The sequence below is a fragment of the Meles meles genome, chromosome 10 (assembly GCF_922984935.1).
Source record: "Meles meles chromosome 10, mMelMel3.1 paternal haplotype, whole genome shotgun sequence".
In the NCBI taxonomy this organism is placed as follows: Eukaryota; Metazoa; Chordata; class Mammalia; order Carnivora; family Mustelidae; genus Meles; species Meles meles.
The window spans coordinates 48046348-48070334 of record NC_060075.1 but is presented as its reverse complement, the minus strand read 5'-3'; the positions used below and the strand labels follow the sequence as shown (position 1 = coordinate 48070334).

Here is a 23987-nt window from a genome sequence, read left to right as displayed (position 1 = left end):
CAACAGCATTTGTATTCGATATCAAAGTATTTCTGCTGTCTATTGGTGACAGAGTCAAAGACACCGCTAAGGCAGCTGTGGTTTGTGGCCTACTTTCATAATGGGAGGAAATGCTAAATTTCAAAATTCATAATGGAAGGAAAAGCTATTTAAGTTTGAGGTTAGTGAAAATAAAATGCATTTTCCCCCCAAGTTCACTGACCCCCTGAATACTAGCCACAGACCCTTGCCCTAGGTTAAGAACCCTTTTTTAAGAACCCAACAATCACCTAATGAAAATACTAAGGTCACTCCTCAGTAAAATAGTTGCATTTTTTTTTTGCCGACATGATATTAGTTATATCAATCTATCATAATATTCGATCAATTAATTGACATCCAGAAGCAAATTCAAGATGGCTCGTCGACACCATCTTTGCTGAGAATGGATCTGGATGATGTTTATAGCAGACCTTCCTGGATCTAGCTGTATCAGTTCTGAAAAGTAGCATAAGACACACCACTATCTAAAGACTCTGCCCGGGAGGACCACATTATTTCAGTACAGCACAGAAGTCAGCTGGGAAAAGGAAGCTAATCTTTTGAGTAAATAACAAGCATTTTTCTATGAGTCTACATTACCAATGGTCTATCAGTGTTTCAAGAGAACAAAGACCACTTGTAAACCTACAATGCACAGCAGGGACTGAGGTCTAAGATTTAGCTTAAGGTTTTGGCTGAGGATTTCACAGAATAAGAGCCCCACCAGTAGATACTATTGACTAGAGGACACTTTTCTAAAAGTGATGTTTCAGATCAATGGCTGGTTTGTTAAGAGTGAAACTATGTTCTCAAGTTTCTGGTTGGCCTGGGAGGAAGTAAAATAGGTCAGGATTTAGAGCAGCCTTTAGGGATCAGAATGGAAGTTTATCCAAACATAAGCCACATGGGGTTCCTAGAAGCCAAAGCCATTTTGGCATCAACAGAGGGGCAAAAGACATCACAATTTTGGGTTCCTCCAAACAGGGTGCATACTAGAATTGCCTAACTAGCTTATATCCAAATGTTCAGATCCTATCTCAGACAAAGTTAGAATATTTGGAGATAGATACACTGTTTTAGGAAAATGTAGCAAGTTTAACAATGGTACCAAATTCTTTGCCATCCTTCCCATTAAGAGGAATCTGAACTTCCTCTGTGATTGGCTTTGACCGAAAGAATGCAGAGGAAATAATATTCTGGGACTTTTGGGAACCTGGGTCTTAAAAGGACTGACATCTTTTGCTTCTCAATTTGGGAGACCAGCTGCCATGCTTCATAGCCCAGACCAAGACACTTGAATGGTTTGCGGCCATATGGAGAGAGCACTGGAGAAGAGAAGGCCACCTTGGATGTCCTAGCTTTTGCCATATTTCCCACGGAATGCAGCTGCATGGATGGCCTTCGTGTAGCTCATGTGAATCAGAACAATCACTGAGCTGAGCCCATTCTACCCACATAATGATGAGAAATAATAAACTGTTGTGTCAAGCCACTGAGTTTTGGAGTGATCTATTATTATTCTGTTTATACATAACTGAAAGGGGGAAATATTTATGATAATTCTTCATTCTTTTTCCTGAAAACTCTGCTGTTTCCGTCTTGGAATCTTGATATGAATTGAAAAGCAAGGCTGGATCCAACTTTCTAATGCAGACAGAAGACATAATTTCACTGAGAGCTTAGGGGGAAGCTTACATTATGCCAGCAAAGAGCGAGCGATACCTTATGTGGTGTTAGGCAAACCACCAGCCCCTGCTGTCACCCCCCACCACGCCAACCCTGAGAGCTTGCAACTACATTATCTGGGTGGCCTTTATGGTAGACAGAGAGGTACCATCAGATCCCCCTTCAAGAATGGACTTGTTGTCCAGCCTCCAGCTGTCAGGAACTCCAGGGGCTGCCTCAGCTACAGAGAGCAGCCTTTCCCTAAGATGATGTCCTTCTTGGGGCAGCCTACATGTGATGACTGAATGAGGGGGCACTTAAAGGTCTGGACATTTTGGCTCAATGTGGGACGCTGATGGAAGAAGACTTTCTCCAGAGTTCTCTGCTGGGTTGGCCGAGCTTTTTGAGGCCTGCTTCACAGTTTGATTCCCTCTTCTGTCTATTCTGTTTCTTCCCCCTTCTATTCACACATGCGGATCCCTAATAAACATCTTGCACCCCAAACTTGACCTGGATCCTGCTTCTGGAGAACTTAGTCTGTGACTACCATGGAGCTCTCTGATGATAGAGAAGTCATCTTTATGATGATGATGATTTGACTGCTACATGCTGGCTTTCTGCTCACAGTCCAATTCCCATGCATGGACAGAACTTTCCCCAGATCTAGGTGATGGAGACAAAGAAGCTATGAATCAGGACATCTCTCTTCGTAGAGAGCAACAGAGCTGGAAGAGAGGTGAAGATTCAGTGTCACAATCTCTGTAACAAAGCCAAAACATTTTCCCAGGGAATCAGGTGCATTTGGGAATCATCATCTCAAATCTGTCTAACAGTTACTTTCCTGCATTAAATATTGTTTTAACTTCATCTCACTAGGCGAATGCAAAAATCACATTTGTTGCTCTTTGCTTACTCTGATTTTGCCAGTGCAACCAAGGACTCGATGAAGACCTTTCTGGAACTGTTAGTTCCTTCAGAAATAGTTCAGAATGCTCCCTAAGCTGTTTAAAATTCTTAAAAAAAAAAAAAAAAAAGTCAGCAGGAAATCCAAGAGAGGCAGGTGGCCAGCTCTTTGTCATTCCCTCTGTGGATTATCCGTGGAAACGTTCAAATCTCAGCCTGACCTTCCTTTGTCCTCCGAGGACTGTGGTTAGTCCTTTCTCTATTTTCTAGTTGTGTGGAGTCAGAGAAACAAAACAAAGTGAATGTTAGTTTTAGGAAAGCACATTTAGGAAGCTGGGGCTGTTACTGCTTTCTGTCTGCACACCACGCTTTCCCTGTCCTCCTCCCTCTTGAAAGCACTCTGCTTTCCTTTAGGAAACAGTCTTCTCTGTGTGGACTGGATGTGCTGCCAAATGTACTGGCCACGCCCACCTCTGTCACCAGCACCACGCACAGCCCAGGGCACACATGTAGCCCAGTCTGGCCAGCGAGAGTATCCTATCCCTTCCCACCCCACTGTCCTCACAGGTACTGAGAGACATGATGGCTCAGGGGAAGGATCAAGATTTGGGTTGTCAAATCTCAGGTATGACGACTATTTGAAGCCTGAAGCGAGGAGCTCAGGTGAAACTTCTCTTTGCTCATTTATAAGTTAGTAAGTATAATCACATAATTTACAGGGGCGCTATTAGTGTTCCGTAACCGTGGAGAAAAAGTGTGTGGCAGGCCTGAGGGCTGACAAATGCTGAAAAACCTGTATAGCCCCCCTTAGCACAGGCCTTCCCGACACCCTCCTCGCTCAGGGTTTACAGAGCCAGGAGCAGCCCACAGCCAAAACTGAAATTCACACCAGGTGTGTCTAGCTCGAGTCTACACTCCGGTCTTGACACCAGGCTGCCTTCTCCTGGTCTCAACTCTTCAAAACAGTGAAGCTTGGAGGGTGGGGGGGCTCCTTGCCTTTGGTTTCTCTATACATAACCGCTTGTGGAAGGTCTTTTTCCTGTTGGAAACTCAGGGAGAAGCCCTTGAGGAGAGTGTGGCAGACCACCAGCCTGAGGGCCCCACAAGCTAATCCCAGGTCAGGGTCAAGGTGGAATCATGGCTCAGGGACTGTGCTTCAGGAGGAGGCTGGAGAGGCTTCCTGTGGCTGCCCACGGAGAGTGCTGTATGACACCAGCATGCCAGGCTCTCCCTGCGGATATTTAGCTTTTAAGCTAGTGTGCCTCCATAGTAACCACCAGTTCTCAAACAGCAATAGGTCCTCATAGCTTGGGCATTCCAAAGCTTATCCCCCCAACCTCTATTCCAGGAGCTCAGAGTTGAGCATCATGAAGGTAAACTCAGGATGTAGGTGAATAACCTCCTGCCGAGAAAGCTCCTACCAGGACTCCCTATTCCCCGGGATCCCCTTCCTTGACCTCTCTCCACCCTGAATTCATCCTACCACTGCTATTTTAAACCTCCAAAAGACCAGCTTCGAAAAGGTGCACAAACATGTTCCATGGTGACACTGTATGCTTCCATCTATCCAAGACACTTAGAGCAGTCAAGTCCATAGAGATAGAAAGTAGAATGTGTTGAACAGCGGTTGCTAGGGACTGGGGTGGGGGAACACTGCTAGTGGTCAATGGCCATAGGTTCGGTTTAGGAGATGAACAGAGCTATGGAGACGGATGGTGGTGATGGCACCCCAGTATTATGGATGTATTTAATGCCACTGAATGACACACTTTGAAATGGTTACGGCTAGGGGCCCCTGGCTGCTCAGTTGGTAGGACATTCTACTCTTGATCTCAGGCTTGTGAGTTCAAGCTCCACTTTGGGCATGTGGCCTACTTTAAAAAATTAATTGGTTAATTAACTAAATTTTAAAAATGGTTAGGATGATAACTTTCATGTTATATGTATTTTACAATAAAAAAAGTTGGAGAAAAAAAAAAACCATTCAGTGGCCTGCCTCCCACTGCTTATACAATGGAGCACACACCCTTTGCCTACCATCGACGGCCCATGACCCTTCCCAGTCTCTCTCCTGGCTCCAGACTGGAAACCAGCAGGCTGTGCACTCTGCTGGTGCTCTGCTCTTCAGGCTCCCATTATGAAACACGGCCCACCATGTTTCCTCTGTTCATTTTAATTAATTTCAGCATCTGCTCTTTTATTAATAACAGAAATCCCCAGACAAAGCCATAACTTCTTTGGACGAACCTGGCCTCCCCGCCTAACCTACTAAGCTCTAGTACCTTTAAAAAACAAAAACAAAAACCCAATGCTCTGTCTGTCTATAAGGAGTGGCACACGCATGTAACTTCACAGCTAACATTCAATGTGAAATGCGTGATTTCTCAGGCCTGCCTGAAGGATGGCAGGGATGAATGCAGGCTCCAGTTTCCACTGCACCAGCTTGCAGCTGCCAGTGCCTCATTGCAGAGGTGTGCACCCTCGTGAAACCGAAAAACAATGGGCTAGAAGCCAGGAGTTTGGAATCTACTCGTAGCTCAGTCCTGAAAGGGGCAGGAGACTTTGGGACAGTCACTTAACCTCTGGGCTTCACTTTTCCCACCCTGGAAAATGAGATCTAAAATTTGTTCCAGCTGTAAAATCCTACCTAGCTGAGATAATCCATCCTGTAATTATTAAATAAATTGAATTGATATTGATAACAAACACACAAAAATAACAATGACTCAAACTGCAATCAGGAAAAATAAACTTGGAAATTCTGCAAAACTCATGTAAGCAGAAACTACACCCGGTAAGATTTGATAAGAATGAAAACTGACCCAGTGACTCAAACCTTTCTTTCCATATGTACATGGAAAATAATTAGTCCTCAAGAAATTATTTTCAGTGAAATAAAGATGGAAAAGTTTGAAATGGTTTCAGTGCTTTCTTCAGAAAAGTTAACTTCAAGTTTACTTTAGAAAGATGTTCTTAAAGAAATTCATCAGTGTGCTTCTGAGTAAAATTTTATATTTCTAAGTGTGGAGTCAAAACTTCCTTAGAGTTGAAATAACTATTCAATGGTATTAAAAACAAAATATCTTGCATTTCAACAGCAGTGGCACCATCAAAACAGATCATGAACAGTGACTGACTTTCAGAGAAGGATAGAGAAAGACCCCCAAAGGAGGAGCAGGTTGGTCCTGACAGTGTTGCCCCTGGGTTATCACCAGCCAAGGAGGAAGAGGATGAGAACTTGGATCTGCACCATAACGCTATTAGGTCAACACACACACACACACACACACCCCACCATGCAGAAAGTCACTAAGCTATTCTATCTGCTTGCTGAGACCTTCTGGGCATTAATGAAAAATAGACATTTCAGATCTTTCTTAGATATCTTACAGATAACTCAGTCCACACCCCGCATTTTATAGATGAACAAACGGAGCAAAGGCCACTTCCCTGGGTGATGTAGTCAGGCAGTGTCTAATTCTTAGAATGGTAGAGATCCCAAAGGCACGTGGCCTTCTAGGACAGAACCAGCAAGAGGCAGCACACAGTCCTCCTTCACCGGATCTCCACAGACCGGCTGGAGCTGCCTTGGTTTTTTCCCAAGGCATCGACTGACAGGGAACATGTGGAGAGAAAGGCTCCCTCTCTCTACCCTGTTGCTCCCCAGGGACAGCTGTCATTCTTTTGAATGGACACTTTAGGTAACCATTTGGAGACAGGTCTACACTGGTTTCGATTTTTAAATTAAGAGCTGTGGAGTTTGGCAGAGAGTGAACTTTCTTTTTTTGGCAGACACATTCACATGCTTCTGTTTTGTGTGTCCAATGCCGAAAGGCAAGTTCGTGGCTAAGCTCCGCTTTTTTCATTATCAGACGCTTGACCTTTGGACAGGATTCTCAATCCGGGGCACACAGAGAATGCCTTTCTTAGCACCGGTGCTCTTTTTCCTCCATAATTCCCCATCTCCTCATGCCACCCCCGAGCCTACGCTGAGGCGTAAGTGGGCAGGAGATCTGCCAACATTTTAATATCACCTACATAAAACGCAGATCCTTTGGCGTGTGGTAAAACACTCCCCATCACAAACACATGTGGGCCTTGCTGATTTTGTTACCATTTTTTGGCAGCCGGTCGAGGGCCATTTCATCTCTCTGTGTGTTTTGCATTCACAAGAAGATTCAGCAGGCTTAGTGTGATATTTGTCCCAAGTTTTGGGGTGGCAGCCAATCCCTTCTCCCCACCTTGGTAGCGTGTGCCGTCCCTGCAGCCACAGCCCAGCCTCCCCAGCTAGAGGATCTATGCACCGAGCCCAGCGGGATACAGGTGTGGTGTGGGGCACTGGAGTGGTTCTCAAGGCTGGTCTGGGGGATACAAAGAAACAGGCAGCAGACACAGCCATCGAGAACCCAGAGCATATGCTCATGTGCCTGGTGGTATTGTCATCATAAAGCTGTGCAGCAGATAGGGGACAAGTGACATGTCCATTGCTCAGCTCAGCATTCATGTTAATAGCCTCCTATTAACCTTTTATTAGCCTTAATAGCCTAAATATTAATACTTAAACTTCCCTGAAGGCTTGATTTTTAATAATTTTCCCTGATCTTGATGATTTATAATTTTCCTTTTATTATATCTATTTTTATATGCACTTCGGGGTAATAATAACAAATGTTTACTATGATGAGGAACTGTTCTCTGCTAATTAACTTGTTGAATTCCCTCAATAATCCTATAAGGGTATCACAGACTGCTGTTCTTTTTTTAAAGATACTATTTGAGGCGGTGCAGGGAACAGAGTGAAAGAGCGCACAAGCAGGGAGGAGAGGCAGAAGCAGGCTCCCTGCTGAGCAGGGAGCCTGACACGGGGTTCCATCCCAGGACCCTAGGATCATGACCCGAGTCAAAGACAGAAAACTGAAAAGACAGTAACTGCCCAGCTAAATTTCAATTCCACGAAAAATGTACTTCTCAACTAAAGGCAACACAAAGACATTTTCAGACAAACGAAAACAAACTGTTGCCAACACGACTTTACTAAAATAAATAATAAAGGAATTTTTTTTTAAGCAAAGAAAAATAATTCCAGTCGGAAGCATGGAAATGGGAAAGAGGCTGAAGGGTGATCGAATGAATCAGTTTATGGGTAAGTCACAATGATACTAGTTGTGTAACATGATGCAGGTAACGTTTTGTGGTGTTCGAAGAGTGTGTAGATTTTTTTTTAAGACTTTATTTATTTGACAAAGTGAGAGAGATCACAAGTAGGCAGAGAGGCAGGCAGAGAGAGAGGGGGAAGCAGGCTCCCTGCTGAGCAGAAAGCCCAATGCGGGGCTCGATCCCAGGACCCTGAGATCATGACCTGAGTCAAAGGCACAGGATTAACCCACTGAGCCACCCAGGTGCCCCTTGTTTTGTTTTTAATGATAACAAAACCAGGAGAGTTGGTAAGGAAGATCTAAGGTTCTTGCATTTATGTGGAAAGTGGTAAAATTCTAATTTATATTAGAATTAAGTCCAGAATTCATATTTTACCCTTGAGTATAATCCTTAAACAAGATTAAAAGAGTGTATAGCCTAACAAGTTTCCAGAGGGAATAAAACCCAAAAATGATATAAAACATTTGAGTAATACAAAGGATGCAATAAAGAAAAGAGAAATACAAAAAAGTAAGATGAGTAAGAAACAAATAGTAAAGCAGTAGATTTAAACACAATATATTAGTAATTACACTAAATGTAAATGGACTATTCCATTTTTAAAAAATATTGTCAGGCTTTATTAAAGATACAGAAAACCCAATTAAATGCTACTTAAAAGAGACACATCTTTCTATAGAAAGATTGAAAACAAAGAGTTGAAAAAGATGTCCCATGGAAACATTAATCAAAAAGGAAGTTGGCATGGTTATAGTATTATCAACAAAACAGACTTTAGGACAAGAAATATTACTAGACTTAAAAAGGGATACTTCCTGAGAATAATGTTGATTTGCCAGGAAAGTGTAACTTCTATGTCTATATGCATTTAATGACAAAATAAATAAGGTAAAAATGGATGTAAAAGGAGAATAGAAAAATCATATTAAATATATATATTATATATACAATATATATTTTATATTAATCAATATATTTAATAATGAGGAGACCATATATATATGTTCTCTGTTCTCTATATATGTATGTATATATATATTCTCTCTATATACACACATATATATGTTCTCTGTTCTTGCTCTATATGTGTATATATACATATACACACACATATATGTACACATATATGTACACACATATGTGTGTGTATATGTATATATACACACATATATATAACTTGTGTTACTTAAAAACAGACAAATAAATACCAAAAATGAAGTCCAGGATATCTTCTGCAAATGAAGAGGATCCATTTGTCCAGGAATTTCAATCATTTGGAATCAGTCTTTAGAGTTAACCAGTTCCTGTGATTCCCAGGTCAATACCCAACCCAAGACTGCTTGGGTTGTTTACAGAAGACCCAGGGTGAACACAGCACTCACCATCTCCTCTCCAGATCTCTCTGCAGTTCAATAGACGTCCTATCTCCATCCTTCCCAAGCCTCATTTTCAAACCTCCCATGCGTCCTGCCAGAACTGTTTCTGCTCTGACTCATTTAGTTTGCTGTGGCACCAGTTTTTAATTCGTTGGTATAATTTATCTCAGTTTAGAAACTATAACATTATAAGTTTTCCAACATAGAGTTTCCCTTTACTTGAGCCCATAACTATGTCTCTCAACTGTTTCCTTTGTCCAAGGTAGTTAACGGTGCACAATATTTAAATTTTGTATATGTTATTACGTGGTTAGAATGATGGGTGGGGTTCTGGGGGATGGAAGGGTCCCTTTATACATTAGACTACTCATAATTTCTGCCTCATCCATCATTTCTTCTAACATAAGTGAGTAATGCATATCACAACTCAGTGACCTTTAAGGAATATTTTGTGAACTCTCATTTATTTTGCCAAAGCAAAGCACTTTCAAGGTAGCATGCCTCTGAGATCAATTGTTATTTGGAGCATGGATTTGCCTAATGAAAAGCTCGAGCATTTGGAAAGCTGTAATTCCAAATACTCAAAACTACAGAACTGAGTTCCCAATGTTTCCTCCAGTAAACAATTGCAGGAAGAAAAAATTCAGGTCCAGAAGACTTAAATCTCTCCTCTTGACTAACTATGCAAAAGCTCTCCAAGAACTTTCTGGAGGTAAACAGTGTAATCATCACGTAGTCACCAACGAAGCCCTGACGACCCTCGAGGAACTGAGACCTGCAGACTGGAGGCACAGTGGACAGGCATGGCCAGGAGCAACTTCTGACCCCTGAAGTGGAGCTCACACTAAGGGCATCAGATGGACAGATTTTGTCCTGGGGCTTCATGTGTGAGACCCAATGTGAGCACAGATTTGCCAGGAGAGATTACACTGAATCTAACTCATGTCATTTGTTCAAGCTCCCTTCTGTTCCCAAATAGACTAACTCTCTCATTAATGATTTGACTTTTGAGATGAGTATTACCCTTTTGATTGTCACCTTGTCTCTTGAATAATATCTAAACTTTTGTTTTGGTTCCCATGAAGCACTGTGTACTTTAATGAACTCAGGCACTCTGCCCTGTAGAGAGGAGGGCCGCAGAAGACACTCTTGGGCTGTTGTGTGACCCTGTGTAGGGCTAGCCATGCCTTCCTGGTGTTCAAGCTTTTGTTTCAACCCCACCACCCACCCCCTCCCCCCAAGGCCCCGAAGTGTCTCCAGACCTGACAGAAGTCATCCACCTGCCGCACATAACCAGCCACTTCATTATCGGATTTAAGGATCTTCCAAACTTTTCTCGCTGCCTGCTTGTATTTCTGGGACCCCTTCCACTTCATGGCCATCAGAGAGCGCTCTGTCAGGGAAGCTGCCACGATGATGTCCAGCTGGCCATTGTAGATCAGAACCTGAAACGAAATCGAGGTGTGGGCAAATGTGGGACTCAGCAGGTGAAGCCACCATGTGTATCTGGGTATGGACAGTGTGTGCACGAGAGAAAAGGTAATGTGAGGCTTTCTGATGCTGTGCTCAGAGAGGCCAGCCCGGCAGGTGAGTGGGGTCATTTTCCTCCCGTTGGCCACACCAACAATCTGAAATCAGCACAAGTCTTGGCTCAGCCATTGCAATTCTTCCAGAAGTTCGAATCTTCCTAGGAACCTGCATAAAGTCTTCTCTCAGTTACAAAAGCGTTTGTACTGTATTTTCCATGGATATCACTTCGAGGTACAGCTATGTTCAAGAAGAGGATTGTGGTTACCTCTTAGTGGAACTGAGGAACACTACACCACCGGATTTGCGTGGAGACTGCATTTCATTAACTCAGCTTTCGAGCTGGTGGACTGGGCATCTCTCAGGAGCTGCTAATCCATACCACTCTCTCTTCCAACACTGGTTTTTACAGTGGCAACTACAATTTTTTGAGGCAGATGGAGAGAAGCAGGTGCCTCATATTTGCTCCTTGTTGGAGGCAACTGGGTCTGCCAGGCCCCTTATAAGGCCCCCTTTTCTTAGACATGATAGCCACTTGTCAACAATGAGGAATGTCTCTTCTTCCTAGAATACAATTTTTATTTTTTTGCTAAGATGGTGGATAGTATAGGAGAAACAGCTCTGAAGCAACTCGTGTCTTTTCTCCAAAACCAATAAAGCAATATTCAACTGGCATGGGAAAGAATTCATATACCATCCCGTGTTAATGAAGTGTAAAAATGGCGCTACTCTTCAGGAAAGCAATGATCCATTTTTAACAACAAGATTCGAAAATGTTGAGACTCTCTGTCCCAATAATTCCAGTTTGTGGAATGAATTTTATGAAAATAAGCCCCCTCCCAATATATATATAGTCATATTCATTGGGTCTTATAATGAAAAACTGAAACAGTCTGAAAGTTCCATAGTGAAGGGGTTAAATAAACTACGGAACAGAAATCCTATGGGATCATGCAAAACCATTTAAAACGTTCCACTGAACCATGCAGCAACGTGGAAAACACTTCTCGAATGCTGTTAAGTATGAAAGCTGAATGTCAAATATATATCACAATCATGAATGTAGAACATAGGCATACAAGCCCATACACATATGGGATGCCACTTTAAACAACACGAATATAGTGGGTTAACTTAGGTGGTATAAATCTGAGTGATTTTCTCCCTTGTTTTCCACTCTTCTCAGGTTATTTTTTTGCAACTCACACGATACTAATTCTTGTAAGGCATTGTTACTCAACCCCCAACAAAGAAGTTTTCCTCCGCTCCATGCTACCTTTGATCTACTTGGAAGTTCTGGTTTCGCTCAAGTGAAGACCTTTGGTTGAATCCTCAAATTGGATATAAAATGTTTCACTGCACATGTTTCCATCTCTGCCTTCCTGGTGCAGGCTTCTTAAAAGGCTTGCACATAATTAAACAGCCCAGGACTTTTACACACTCCAAATCCTCAAGCAGCAGTGGGCCAGGATTGAGCCCAAGATGAAAGAGCCCTGGGCCTCCGAGGCCGGAGCACAGGATCTTTCATGTTACCCCATCACCATCACCACCTCCGCTCTCCTAAGCAGAAACCCAAAGGGAAAAACTCCTGCTCGATTTAAAGCCTCTTTAAAAGACTGAACTCAACTCTAGCAATAAAAATTTGCATTGTTTATACAAAGAAATTGCCTCAAAGACCTTGGGTACTTAAGGCCCATGCAAAACTCCTACAGCTGTTTTGCCAACAGTATGGAAACAATTACACATGATCTGTACCAGCAAACAAGGCTTAAATCCTCCCCCATTCGAGAAAGGCCTGATTAGCGGAGATAATCATCTATAAAGTAATTCCTCTTCTAGAATGCCATGAAAAGATGCTGATTAACTAGCAAATACACAAGCGCATCTGGTTGTTTTCCACTCCGTGGCCAGTAAATGAAGCTCGCGTCTTTCTGAGTGTCTCTTGGAGCTACCTGACGATCATCTGTATATTTTGAAATTGATTGGAATTTTTTATCTTTCAGGGATGCAGATCCACAGGTTACAGCAAAAACGGGCTGATTTGTACCGCATTAGAGTACATGTTCATTGGACTGAATTGAAATGCAGCCCGTCCCTGAGCTGTGCCCCTTGTTATTCAAGACTCATCACAAACAAGAGCTCTAACTCTCTGGAACGAGGCAGTGTGAGGCTGAACTGCATAATTTTGCGCATGGGACTTGTAGAAGGCCTGCTTTTGGGGGCAAACGGAAATCTTTTTAAAGCAAGGAACACGTTTTTAACTTCTGAAGGGCACATAAGTCAAATGCAAAAAAAAAAAAAAAAAGAAAAGAAATCAGATTAATGATCAAACGAGGTGATTTCAAAGCTGGCATTTAAGGCTGCCAGCATTAAATATAAGAATTCCAGAGCTTTCATTTTTATCTAAATGTCCCATTTACTCTCATCAGCCTGGACAGGAGTATCTCAGTTGCCTTTAGGGCTGGGTGAGTGGGAGAGATATCCAGGATCCAGTGAAGGGAGCCGAGGAACCAGGTGGGTAGAGCGTAGGGGTGGGTGGTTCTGAGGCCCAGGGCATGCTACTCAGCTTGGTAGTCAGAGAAGTTCCAGGACAAGTCCCAAGCCCTGACGAGCTGGTCAGTTATAGAGGATCTGTGTACATTTCCTCCACATCTTCCTGGGGGAAAGGGGTGACCAGCTGCCCTGTCGGCCCTGGCCTGAGGAGTTTCCCAGGAGGCAGAGCTTTTGAGCTAACCCTGGGACAGTCTGGGGCAAACCTCTCCCTGAGGCTTGCTGGTATTTTAAGCAACAGGATCTAAAGACAGAGAGGAGGAGACAGAAATGAATGCAGCTTTTAGCTACCCTTGTCTTCTCAGTAGGGATTGTAACAAAACAAGGCACAAGGGAAAGACTGGCTGGACGGAGCTGGCTTGCAGTGACAACACCAGGCAGCCCCCGAAACACCCAGTTTCCTCTCTTTCCTTCCTGGACAGCTGTGATGCCTCAGTTAAACAGCAAAGGGCACTCCTTTAGAAAATTTTTTCTTTTACTTCTTGGAGGTCTGACCGGTTAGCTCAGTGAAATTGATGGTTTTGCTTCGATGTGGAAAAATAACTTATTAAAAAATCAATGAAGGCTATGATTCCACCGTTTGTACTCTATAAATACAATATTTTTGAAAAGATGCTTCAAACTTGGGAAGAAAACACATCAAAATACTAACAGTTAAGGCAGCTAGGATGTGGATGATTTGTTTTGATTTGACTATTTTCTAGGTTTTTTTTTGGGGGGGGGTAAATGTAATCAGGATGTGTTTATGAAGACAAAATAGTAAAATAGTAACACTAAGATGTTGGGGACCTTGGTTGGCAAAAGGTGGGCCTTTATTTAGGAATAATTTGTATTAACTCAAATATTACCAGCACTCGATTTTCATGACAGCTAGGTAAATAGCTTAACTAGTTTGCTTGTGGATGATCTTAGAAACCCATTCCAGAAATCAATAATTTATAAGAAATGGTAGGAGGTGACTGGATCATAAGCATTGTTTGTTTGTTTGGTCAAAAGGCAGAGATGAGAAGAGCATTTTTGTTATTTACTTTCCGAAGTGCTTTCTTATACGTATGGCTTTATTCTCTGACTGCTTCAGGACGCCGGGGACGAGAGGAATTACAACGTCTGCCTCTACTTAGCTGTTAAGGAAATTGTGACACAGCGAGGTGCCAGAATGTGTCTGAGATCCCAGACTTCCAAACTCCTACCTAGAACTCCTTAAGAAAAGAGCTGAATTCCTTCAAACCAGCAAGCATTTCCTGACTCCCCACAGCTAAACGTTTAGTGCTACCGAAAGCCTCAGGGAGCGGAGAGTTGGCGGACTGTGAAACACAGTTCACATCTCTAGTTCAGAAACAACCTCGGTCTGTTCGTCCAAGTCTGGTGACATCTCTCTGTCATTTCTCACTTGGGCTCTGTGATGTGTACCAGGCCGTTATTCGGCTGGTGACAGATGCCTCACTTCTGTGGTAAGGAGTGCCACTGAGGAAGCAGCTGTCGCATGGCATTGGATCCCTGAGAACGGGGCTCTCCTGACACGTGTTTGGCCTGCAGCCTTGAGCAGGACCTGGCCTCCTGTGAAAAGTATTGACATTTACTGGGTAGAGTCAGTTGCACTCTGTGAGAAGTTTTCTACGATGCTGTATGTTGATTGCCTATTGCTTTGGCCTGCCTAGGTCGACTCTCCCTTCCCCTGATAACAGGACTCCCACACCCTCAATGGATCCAGCCCTAGTGGAGGCTGCCAATTTCATATCCTGCCTCCTCTGTGCAAGGGATGAGCATCTCCTACCCTAGGGCACTCAAATGCTCTTTTCATAAAATTTGAACTGTGGGCAGAGTGACACAGGGTTCACTGATGAGTCTGCCCGTTTGCTTTCCTACCTGGATCCCCAGAATTGTCCTTGGTCCCAGTCTTTCCTCATCTATGTCTTCAATTTTTCCATGAATTCCGTGACCTATCATATCTTCTGATAAATTCTTTTTATGCTTCGAGTAAGCAGGGTTGTTTCTGTTGCTGAAAGCATGAAATCCAAACTCCTACACCAATGAATGGACCCGCTGTCACCCAGGTCCCAGCATGCAGTAACTGGGAACCCCTGGACACGGTGCTTAGCCTCCATGGGCTGCATTCCCTTTTCTGGACATGAAGATGGGAAGACCTACATCTCACTGTAGTGAGAGTAAATGAGATACTGTGTTCAGAGTTGCTAGCATAGTGCCTGGCGCAAATTAGGAGCTTGGCGCGTGTCAGGTCCTCCTCCGTCTCAAGTAGGTTGATAACGAGAGGATGACTTGGAAGACTCAATAGAGCCCTTCTTCTAAAACAAGCCTTCAAAGTACGCAGATGGTCCATCCATGTCAAATACTCGGTTGCCAATTTCACTCTTCCAGGACAGGCCTACAGTGGGAGGAAATCCCGCCAGGACAAACCTGAACTCCATCTATTCAAACACTTGAAATAACATGCCTTTCACTCTGATTTTACACACACACACACACACACACACACACACACACTGGGCATGGTATCTCAGCAATCTTTTCTTAGTAGTCAGAACCATGAGTTTATCAATTACTCTTGTAAAGAAACTTTTAGCTTTGAAGCATGAGATTCAAGGTTGCAAGGAATTTCCCCATACTTAACTGATAGAAAAGTATGGTAAAGAGTATCGCTTTCAAAAAGGACATTTTTTGGGGGCGCCTGGGTGGCTCAGTGGTTAAAGCCTCTGCCTTCGGCTCGGGTCATGATCTCAGGGTCCTGGGATCGAGCCCCGCATCGGGCTCTCTGCTTGGCAGGGAGCCTGCTTCCTCCTCTCTCTCTGCCTGCTTCTCTGCCTACTTGTGATCTTTGTCTGTCAAATAAATAAATAAAATCTTTTTTTTAAAAAAAAGGACATTTTTTGAGTAACAGCAGAATGCTCTCATTCTTCGTCTGCTGGAGGAACTGTACTAAGCATGGCGCATCCATGATATCACAACACCCCCAAAAAGGCTGGTGTTATTTAACCCATTTTAGGGGCAAGGAGACAGAGGTGGAGGGCGATGAGACAACTGTGGTGGAGAGTCAAGCTCTGATGTGCTTGAGTCCAGACTGTGCTCTTCTCACCCCTCTCGGGTAGTGCCTCGCTGTCTAATCACTGCCCCCCGAAGGAGCCCATCGAACAGGTGCTTTCTTCCATACGTGTCATTCCGCAGGCAAGAAGCAAACCCAAAGGTAAGGATACATGTTTATCGTTGACAGCATAGGCCTCTGTGCCGGGTTCGAATCCTAACTCTGCCACTTACTAGCAAGATGATCTTAAGTTACTCAATCTGCTTAGAGCTCTAGTTCCTCATCTGTAAAATGGGTGGAAGAGAAGCGTCTAGGACACAGGATCCCTGGGGGGATGACATAACACCATGCATGTGAATCTCTGCATTCTGGGCACACAGTAAATGCTCAGTGAATGCTAACACCTGTTATTATTATCAACACATTGGAAGAGCTCAACATAGCTATTCAAAGAGCTCCACAACCTCCAAGTCAGATATTACTTGTGAATTACAATTGTGATCCAGGACATAATAAGTTACAATTCTAAACAACTGTAGGAGCTCATCGGTTTGACAAAACACACAGCAGGGGCTCATAAAAGTAGTATGATGCGTGCAGACAGAAGGCCTGAGCTCCAGCCCCAGCTCAGCCTCCTGAGGCCTGGGCTTCCGGAGTGATCTTGGGTATGTCACTGACTCAGTCTGAGCCTCAGTCTTCTCCTCTGTAGAGTGGACCATTTATATTCTGAGATTGTAGGGAAGGCCGGATGGGATGGGAGATGCAGAAGTATCCTGTCATCTGAGGAGCAGGATTTTATCCATGTTGTGTTTACTTTGGATCAAGAATGATCTGAGAAGTATGTTTTTGTAGTGGTACGCGGAGGTTTTAAATTGGCTGCTGGAGGCCTGCGTTCAGCTTGCAGGGATATATTCCTGTAATCTACTCGCTGTCGCTGCTGCTTTTGCAATTAGATGCTGGCATTTAACTACTGGGAGATCTGACCGCGGTGGGCCTGGGTTTCCACTCACCCACACTGAGCTGACTCCGGGCAGTGGCTGCCCCCCTCAGACCAACCCTGCCCCTTCACTGGTATCCCCCCACCCCCCACAAGAGGTGCAAGGGCACCTGTCCTCTTCTCGGGGCTCATGCTATTGTTTTTCTTAGAAGAGGGAAATATTTCTCTGTATCTATGTCTTTGTCATCAGTAAAAAGGAAAGATTAGTAGGTCTCAAATCCAACTCTATTTCTTTCCTTTCCTTCCTGGATCCACAGGCAGCGGAATTTCACTTCCATTGAAAAATGGAAGGGAAGTGGCCTTTTGTCTGAGTTGGAGGCAAGAGTACATGCTCACTTATATATGGAGCATGTTTTGTTTGTTTGCTTGTTTAATCTGCTTTTGGGAATCCCTGCTTATGAATAAATAAAGTAAATATTCATGCAGAGCCTGAGGACTAGACACCCAGGGAACACATATGAAAAGATGTGACCCCTATCCTCCTAACACTCCAGATTTTTTTTTTTCCAAAAGCAGGGAATAATTAGAAGAGAAGAGGCATATTTACTCTTTCATCTCTAAGTTTTCCTAAAAGAGGGGTCAAAGAAAAAGTCAGTTCCATTTAAGTATTTCTAAAATCTAGTCACTGGAGGCCTGGGTGGCTCAGTGGGTTAAACGTCTTCCTTCAGCTCAGGTCATGATCTCAGGGTCCTGGGATCAGGCCTCACATTGGGCTCCCTGCTCAGCTCCCTGCTTCTCCTTCTATCCCTCCCTGCTGCTCTCTCTCTCTCTCTAATAGAAATAAATAAAATCTTAAAAAAATAATAAAATTCTAGTCATTTTAGCATCTTAAACCACAAGTTTTCTAGATGTATATACAACAGTTTTGCTGTTTTTTGTTTTTTTTTTTCCCATGGATTTAACCCTCTCAGCAAGAAAACGTCTCCCTAGTAAAGACCTGATGAACAGAATCAGATGATAATAACCTTATTTTACACAATACACACCTCGGAAGGGTAAATATTTTCCAGGCAGATATAAAGGAACTGACAGTTAGCCAAACTAGCCACAGACCAGTTTACCTGCAGACTCACCTGAAAACACCCTCAGCCCCCTACCCCCGTCAGAGTCAAAATCGGACTTCAAGGAATTTAGGGGATCACACATGATACTCAAAGGGGAAAAAAGACATCTGTACTTTTTCATGGTGGCTATACAACTGAATACTTGAAAGAAGGGATTTGGGGCAGAAAGGCATATGAATGTGATTGTGATATATTTTCATTGTCACCAGTAGAAAAGCGGAAGACTGAAAATAAATCACGTGAGGGCCACTTACTGATTTAAATCTTAGCTTTTTTTTTTTTTTTTAAACCCAAACTGAAGCACACATGTTACTGACAGAGAACACACAAAGCTTTTCTCTCTGCTTTCCTGACTACTCCTCAACTTATTAGGAAAATTACTGAAATGCCGCCAAAGGGGGCTCTGGTCTCTCAGTACAACAGGAAAGCAAACTGGGCTTTTGTGAGAAGGCTGGATTTTTGTTGTTGCATTTTTAGACGAAAGATTTATGCTTATATTTTGGCGCATTTACAATCCATCATAATACTTTGCAGACAAAGTTATGCTCTTTTCCCAATGATCTAGTGACCTTAATCTCCAACATTTTGTGGTTTCCTGTTTGGGGAAATGATGGAACGGCAGCCTCCGCTATTCCAGGCTGCACGGCGGTCCCAGTTGGCCGCTATCTGTCTTAGTTTTGAATGTTCTCCTGTGCACTAAAAAAAAATAAATAAATTTTTTTTTTTTTTTAAAAGAAGCTTTCCCTACAGATGCTAAATCAATGAAACCCCTACAAAGCAGCCCTCCACACTTCCTCTTTTTGGCTGCCTTACTTCTCATTCTTCTATTATAAACCCCAATGTAGCCGGGTTTCTGCCTGAGGCAATTAGCATGACCCACCGGTGCCTTTCTCCTGAACAGAAGAGAATTAAGTTCACTAATATCCACTTCAACCTGGGGTAATTCCCGAGGGCTTCCCAAAAGCTCAACTGAAAAAGAAAAACTGAATTTCTGCTGTGGAAGATAATGTTCCAGAAATGGTCGCGACTGCAGGCAGAGCTATTATCCTTTCGCGGACAGTGCCTCAGTCCCACAGTGGCCCACTGCTTGCACGTTTGGCACTACTTCTTCCTGGTGATTCTGCAGGGATACAAGGCTGTAACGCAGGAAGCCAGAGTCCTCAGCGCCTGCCTAAAGGAGACTGGTGGGAAAATAACGCAACCGTTGAATGAACAGTAGTCACTTCTGCAACCAAGCTGTTCTTCAAAAGGGACATATTCTGCTTCCAAGTTTGAGGAGAAAGGAAGACAAAGAAAGAGGAAAAATGAACTTAGAATAAACACCCCCATGTGCCTGCCATTCCCCCACCAGCTGGTTATGCCAAGACGAGTAAAGAAAAACGAAAGTGGAGAAACAAGTTGGAGTGAGCACCCAGCGATTATACAAACAATGTCTTTTGGCCAAAGAAAATTATTCCTGCTTTCTTGCAACTTAACTCTAAATAATTCAGTTGCTTTTAGAAGGGAACGAGAAGCAAAGCCAACTTGAAAAGGATCCAGCAAGCCATCACTGCAACCCAAGGCTCTTTGAAAGAAAATTTAACTACCTAGAATAGCACACTTAAAATTACTTCTAATAATGACCCAGAATAATTTATTTCCTCCCGTTGGAATAGAAAAGTCATGGGGGCCCATTCGAGGGGAATCTTTGCTCAGCTTCTTGTTTCAGGGTCTGCTCTCAGAGCCCTTTTCTGATTCCTTAACCTCTTAAGAGTCTCCTCTGACCCTCATCACAATAACTGGATTTAATGAACTGAAACTGCCCCAGGAGCAGGCTTGTCGGTTTCCCAGATGAGTCTCTCCAGAGAAGAACTTGTCCTTCCTGGTTGTCAGAATGCCAGCTTCAAGATCACACCAAAGGTCATCTCCAAAGACTGCTTTGTGCTTGCCAATGTTATTACTCTACTGAAAGGTAGGCCAAGGAGCCAATTCTTTCCTTTCCCACATTATTAAATGAACTTCATTAATGAGTATATACATTTGCACTCAACCCAGCCAACAAAAAACAGCCCCCATGGAACAAGTAAAAAATACTGTAATTTATAATAATTAAGGCTACAGGTAATGACCCTGTCATACAGGTATGACAGGTAATAGACCCAGGACTAATCAATACAGTAGCCACCAGCCACATGGGGCTAGTGGGCACTTGGAACATGGCTAGTCCAAACTGAGATGTGCTGTAAGTCTAAGATACGCACTGGTTCCTGATGACTTCCTACCAAGAAAAGAATGTACAGTATCTCAGTAATTTCGTAATATCGATGGCATGCAGATATACTATTTTGGGTATACTGGGTTAATGAAAATGTTATCAAAATTAATTTCACCTGCTTCTTTATGTATTTTTAATGTTCCTTGTGGAAAGTTTAAAACTACATACGTGGCTTGCATTTTATTTCTACTGGACAGCAGCCATGTATACCTTGCGTTTGGTATATCCTGCAAAGAAAATCTGTCCCTTTGTCAACAGTTGCCAGAAGACAGCACAGCTTCCAAGGACGGCCACTCTGAGATGAGGAATCTGCAGTTCACCAAGCTGGACTCAGGAAGCTGGAAAATAGTCCAGGTGCAGGAGTGGGAGTGGTTCCTCTGGCCTCAATTATTCGGGGAATAGATAGGAGCTCCAGAAAACCCCTTGCCATCAAGTCCCCTGCCAGTTCCCTGCTCCTCGACATCACTGTCACTCAAGTTCAAAAATAAAGAGCATTTTTATAAATCTGAGTGGGTCCACCAAGGATTTTGAGACAGAAAAGAGGGAAGGAGAGTCCCAGACACTATGCAATGTCGCTGGTGCCTGCTCTCCCTTCTACCAGGGAAGGGCAGGGAAATGATCTCCCTGCTGAAGCTATCCCAAGGACCAACAGAGAGCAGTGTGGTCTGCCACAGAAGAAATGCCCAGCAACCTCAACAGGCATCAATTTAGAAGTGCTCAGAAGGGGCGCCTTGGTGGCTCACTGGGTTAAGCGTTTGCCTTTGGCTCAGGTAATGATCCCAGGGTCCTGAGATCAAGCCCTGCATCAGGCTTCCTGCTCATCAAGGAGCCTGCTTCTCCTTCTCCCTCTGCCTGCCACTCCCCAGGCTTGTCCTCTCCCTCTCTCTCTCTGTCAAATAAATAAATAAAATCTTAAAAAAAAAAAAAAAAGGAAGTGCTCATAAGGTCCTGAAGGAACACGAACAGTGGGAAGGGAGGCCTTCCACTGCCCTGTGAGTAGGGCACTCAGCAAGGTGCAGCCTATTCTGGATTCTGGCTGGCCTTTCTCATCTCCCATAACAAACTTCCCTTCCAGGTAAGAAAGTTCTAGTTCTCTGCAAATGAGGATTACTTTGTCTTTTATATCAAAAGACTAAGAATAAACAGGGACTCACCCAAGGAACCAGAAAAGGAACTTCTAGAAGTCTAATTCACCCACTTTCATCAGTCCCCCCAGGTGAACAGCAAAATTAGTGAAAAGTTTCCAACCAGGCTGATGTCCCCATGAGAGAAGACACGTACCTGGTCGCACGGCTCCCTGTCCTTACCAAATTAAAAAAGAAGTCTCACTGATGCTCTATGTTCTTTAGGTTTTCACCTACACAGAAAAATCTGGTATCAGTCTGATGCAAGGTACTCTGCCCCATACTCTCAACAGTGATATTCCATCAAAGCCGCTCCAGGAGCTTGCAATTAGTTTTTTTGTTTCTTTGGGTTTTTTTTTTTTCTCCCAAAAACATAACTCCCCCTTGTTTGGTAAGTAAGGCACATTCTGCCCATTTTTTCCAGAGAATAAGCTCAAAGGGATTGTGCAAAACACTGTAATAAATATGAGGACTGTGCGGAGGAAGAAGAAACAGACTTGAATATTCAGAGTGAGCAGAGCCCAGGGAGACACAGGGGAGTCAAGACGCAGGAGGTCAGGGGCTCCTGCCTTGCTCTTTTTTCAAAAAGCCTAGTTGAAGTTTCTAGCTTTCATCCAATCACATGTCACTCAGCACAGGAACTCTGTGCCGTGGTGTAGACTGTTACCCAGTGACGAGACATGGGAGTTGCTCATAATCAAGCTGACAGCACAGACTGACCCACGGCTGGGGTGGGACTGGGCGACCTCTACAGAGCAGGACAGGTCACTCCAGCGACGCCACAGCTCTGGAAGGGCCCCGGGAGCTGCGACTGTGGTTTGCTCAGGCAGCCGCAAGCGTGAGAACACTGCCTCCCCTTCTAGACCGATAAACCAGGTCAACTGCCATTAAATTAAGTCACACTCAGATAGAAGAAGAGGAAACTCTAGTGGGAAAAGCACTGAACCTGGAGCCAGATCCTGCGGCCAAAGGGCTCAAACGATGGTGATGAAGGTTAGAAAAACCAGAACACTGGCTTTGGGCATTCTGGTTCTATCACAGCTAAATATGTGGCTCTCTAACATACAGCCCAGATAAGTGCCTGGTGCTAATCCATCTGAAACATTAGCAGAGCTTTTTTTTTTTTTTTTAATCCCCCCCTTTTTTTAAATTAAAAGAAAAATTAGGGGTGCCTGGGTGGCTTAGATGATGAAGCGTCTGCCTTCTGCTTGGGTCATGATCCCGGGGTCCTGGGATTGAATCCCACATCAGGCCCCCAGCTCAGCAGGGAGCCTGCTTCTCCCCACCCTCCCCCCTCCCCCTGCTTGTGCTCTTTCTCTCTCTCTCTCTCTCTCAAATAAATAAATAAAATCTTAAAAAAAAAAAAAAAAGAAAAATTAAGTCTTTACTATTTTCCTCCCACTCCCCAGAGGATGGTGGTGGGCACACCCTGGTTTCCCACGTCCAGTGTTTTACAACATTCGTGTCAGCCTTTGGCACCTTCTCCTGTCATATGATGGTATGAGGATGAAAGATGGAGAAGCTACCGCAGTGCGGCGAAGGTTACGGCACGAGAGACCCCCCTCACGGGATCTGGAAAGGACGACTCCCCCAACTCTCGCCCTATTTCTTTTCAACGTAAAGTCAACTAATATAATCGCATGTATTCATAGAAGTTGGCTTTCATAGCACCTGGAATTAAATAAGCATTATTCAGCGCATTGATTTTGAGATCCGTGGAGCCTACCTGGTAGGTGGTATCGCTATTACTATCTTTCTCCTCATACTGCCCTCCCCCTGCCATATTTGGGTGAGTCCAGATGAAAGTTTACGTTTTCTGTTGCCATAAATCATAAGTGTACCTTCTAATGTTTTGAGCATCACACGACAACAAAATAAAGCCCTCGCAAAATGATGACAGTGCGGGCGCCTGGGTCGCTCAGTGGGTTAAGCCGCTGCCTTCGGTTCAGGTCATGATCTCAGGGTCCTGGGATCGAATCCCGCATGGGGCTCTCTGCTCAGCAGGGAGCCTGCTTCCCCCGCTCTCTCTCTCTGCCTGCCTCTCTATCTACTTGTGATCTCTCTCTGTCAAATAAATAAATAAAATATTTTAAAAAAAATGATGACAGTGCTCCCCAGACAAAGCAACTGAAAACAAACCAATTCTCACAGGATATATTTTCAAACAGTTTAAAGAAATAAGAGAAAATAGAAATATGTGTCGTTTCTCATGTGAACATTTCGTCCCAACGTAAACTGAAAGGACAAACAAGAACAGGTGTCAGAAGCATGGCAGGTTGGGGTGAAATCAAAGTCTCTTTTATAATTTATGG

The 23987-nt window shown here is 43.7% G+C and overlaps 1 protein-coding gene across 1 annotated transcript in view; it reads right to left on the bottom strand.

The window, feature by feature from the left end:
- Positions 1–23987, bottom strand: part of CPVL (carboxypeptidase vitellogenic like) — a 131033-nt gene that overhangs the window by 16589 nt on the left and 90457 nt on the right. The window contains exon 12 of the mRNA XM_046019973.1: positions 10385–10567. Coding sequence (XP_045875929.1) covers positions 10385–10567 — 183 coding nt within the window. The remainder of the gene's footprint in view (positions 1–10384; positions 10568–23987) is intronic.